The sequence below is a fragment of the Carassius gibelio genome, chromosome B10 (genome assembly GCF_023724105.1).
Source record: "Carassius gibelio isolate Cgi1373 ecotype wild population from Czech Republic chromosome B10, carGib1.2-hapl.c, whole genome shotgun sequence".
Taxonomy (NCBI): Eukaryota; Metazoa; Chordata; class Actinopteri; order Cypriniformes; family Cyprinidae; genus Carassius; species Carassius gibelio.
The window spans coordinates 19,554,951-19,558,373 of record NC_068405.1 but is presented as its reverse complement, the minus strand read 5'-3'; the positions used below and the strand labels follow the sequence as shown (position 1 = coordinate 19,558,373).

Genomic DNA, 3,423 nt, shown 5'->3' with positions numbered 1-3,423 from the left:
AGCCCTGTGAGATTAAAAATATGACGTAAATCATTCTGAATTAAGTTAAAATTATTTGCTTAATAATGTGCACAAACTCATCGAGAGTTGAATGGGATTCCTGCTAACCCTTGCTACGTCAGAATGTTTTTACATCCTGTTATGAAAGGAATGAGCAGTTCACGTAAGATCAAAGCTCCATTTTTCAGAAATGAGTAGAAGGGAACAGACTTTGTCTTTGCAGGCATGCAAACACATAATGCACTTAATTGCTACCTATTGTAAACAGAAATTTTCTCTAAATGTTAACTTTGGCATGAAGATGAGTCAGAGTGTTACTGTTTTGCATATTTTATTAGAGTTGAAATGCAATCATCTAAATGCACAAGAGGATTTTCTTTTGTACAAACATTCCTTGTCCTCTCTTTACTAATGCAATACTTGTGCAAATCGCATATAATTTGCTCATTACATATACATTTATCTTAATGCATATAACACTATTTGTAATTACATTCAAAATATGTACAATGTTACCAAACGGTAACCAGAAATGCACATGTTTACAGGTGTTGGCGGTGATTTTTTTTCAGTTCTCTCAGTGTCAGCAGTCCTGGTGCATGAGTGTGAATCACAGTGTGCTGTAGCAGTGCTGGGGTCCAGCGTCCTGTAGGTACCCCATGTGCCAGGACAGAGGGAGCGTCTGCGCTGGTTCCCCATAACTGTCCATATGATTTGGGCCACAAGAGCCCCAAACTCCTGGCTGATATGCTCCAACATCACTTATCCGTCCATACCTTGATGAGCTTGCCATATCGCTAGAAGGGTAAACCTGGGTGTCAGGAGAGAAACACGGGTAGTGAGGGGACGGCGGACAAGTGGGGCCCGTGAAAGCATGTTGCTCTGAAGACAATCTGTGCAAGGGGTTCTGTATATGATGGCTGAGCGGCTGGTGCCAGGATAGGAAGCTCTGGGATTCGAGGCGGACAGGAGCTGACGGCGACGGCTCCTGCCACAAACCACCCGGCTGACCGTGACACTCATTGTGGCTGCAGGATTTCACCACACTTGCTGGTGGGTTGTTAGTGAGGAAGACTGACAAAGCAGAGATCCGACCGATGGCCCTCTGGAGCGTAGCGATCTTCGACAGCCGCTTTCCGCTCAGGTCGTGATGCAGAGCCACCCGGAGTGCGTTGAAGGCCTGGTTATAATCTGTGATGCGTTTCCTCTCTCTCACGTTGGCCGCCACTCTCCGTGCTTTGGAGCGCACCGGCCTGCTGCGTTTCTTGCTCTGTCTCTCTTCTGGCTCGTTTAGGGCGCTGTTGGGGTAACAATTCGTCGAGCTGCCGCTGTCACTGCTGTCCAGCTCCTCTGACCCTTGAAGACTCCCATCCATTTCCTCCTCTGAGAACTCGGAGCTGGTGAAGCTGCCTCTGCTCGCCATGGAGAACCCGCAGACTGTTTCCAGTGTCATCGATCTCCTATGCTGACACGCTTTCACACACGACCTGTGATTACCTGTGATGTTTCCCAACAGGTCAGGCCACTTTTTAAAGCAGCTCGTTTGAGAGTCACATGGTACAGTCACCTATGAGAAATGCTGGTGTTTATGAGCTCCCCAAGGCAAATTCAGCTGCTCCCTCCCCAGACACGCCTCCTGCTGCAAAATCCACACAACCACGTATAGGCCATGGAATAGTACAACTCAGACATAGAAAAATAAAAACACAGACAATGAGTGTGTTAGATTTGTACATCTCATAAACTGTGGAAAAAGTGAAAGCATTACATCATATCATTCACCATCATCAGAGATAAGGAATGAGCTTTTGGCACCTTTGAAGGAGGGCAAGCTGACCTTGAACTGTGGCAAGACCCAGACAGAGAAAGTACAGGCACAAAGGGGAAAAAATATGACCAACTGGCATCTTAAACTGTATGATTATAGATTCTTCACTTTTCTTTACTTTTTCCTGTCTTTTAAAAAAAACTATATTTAACCACCTGGGTTGAGAGCTTTTAGTGGATTTGTAATGTCAGGGATATTTCATCATATAAATGATATAATTATATTATTAAATTAGACTTTTTATATTTACGGTATAAATAAAGTTGTTTTATTTGTTATGCATTTTTTATTGTATATGATTGTTTATATGTATATACTGTAATTCATATATGCAGCATTATATATGTGTGTGTTTATGTAAATGAATACATAAATGTCAGGAAAATATACATATACTAATGATGTAATAAGCATTAATTAGAATGTAAAATGTATGTTTGATTTAGTTTTGTATGTCCATTCCATTTGTTGTTCATTTTATGACACTAAATTTTAAAACGGGTAAAAAAAAAAAACAAACGGTTAAGAATCATTTCAGCACTTAGTGATAATGACTGAACTGTGCTAGTCTTCAAGGGCAGTGTCTCATAGTAGAGTCCTGCACTTGTGATTAATCACACAGGGAGTTCAATCTAAATTTGTCTGTTAGTGCTCATGACAAATTGTACATTTATCAAATAGCTAGTATTTTGTGGATTTCCTCTCATGTGTGAAGGACTTGCGATCCATTATTTACATTTGTCCACAGATACAATTATCATCTCCAGCAATGGCATCTTGGTGCTGTGTTGGTGCTGGGCCTTGTGGGCCGTATAATTTGAGTGTCTTTGTAACAAACAATAAATCAAGCCCGAACAGCACCCGAGGATAAGAACAGAAAGACACTCGGACTTCAAAGCCCACAAAAGGAGAGCAGGTATTTGACAATTATAACATGGCTTCAGTAGTACACCCTACACACTGTTTAACACTGACAGGGGGAGCGCATACTTTTGTTTGGTTTGTTTTTGACAGATTGCATGATGCTCATGTTTCAGGTTGTGCAATGGGGAATCTAGTCTATATCTGTATGGATCTCTGTCCTTTCACTGCCCGCAGCCTGATCATGTCCTGCTTCACCATGCTCTCTAATCCAATAGTTCAGTCAATAGTTCAGTACTAAAGCATTGTTGACAGCTCTCCATACCAAGGATAGCTGTCATCCTCCCAGTCTGTGTTGTGTAATGTCTCCAAAAATGTGCTTTTCCTTGTGATTATTTGGTCTTAATAATGATAATTGATAAATGAATCACTTTGGGGCATCTTGTCCTCTGTCATGTGTGCTGGATTAGTGTAGGGCAGAGAGACAGACAGAATGAGAGGTCAGGCCTCTTCCTCTGCTTCTCTTTTATGGGGGCTGTCTAGGCTGATTGACGCCATACCCTAAAACAATTACACAGTTGGACAGTTTACAGTGAGAGTGCTGTTACTTTTAGACTGTTTGTCTTTTCAACCATGAGAAAAAAGCTCATTTTGTATCGAGCGTATGCAGTGTGAGCATCGTTTGTCATTAATAGCTGAAAGGAAATGCAGGAAATTGTGCTCTAGAAATATGA

The 3,423-nt window shown here is 41.9% G+C and overlaps 1 protein-coding gene across 1 annotated transcript; it reads right to left on the bottom strand.

Annotated features, from left to right (window-relative positions):
• Positions 1–335: 335 nt before the first annotated feature.
• Positions 336–1,811, bottom strand: bhlha9 (basic helix-loop-helix family, member a9). Its single transcript, XM_052568238.1, has one exon. The coding sequence runs from the start codon at positions 1,451–1,453 to the stop codon at positions 611–613; it is 843 nt and encodes a 280-aa protein (XP_052424198.1). The 5' UTR covers positions 1,454–1,811; the 3' UTR covers positions 336–610.
• Positions 1,812–3,423: the final 1,612 nt, after the last annotated feature.

Bases quoted from the DNA above. Each gene is read 5' to 3' on its own strand.
- bhlha9 (XM_052568238.1), bottom strand. From the start codon at position 1,453: ATGACACTGGAAACAGTCTGCGGGTTCTCCATGGCGAGCAGAGGCAGC.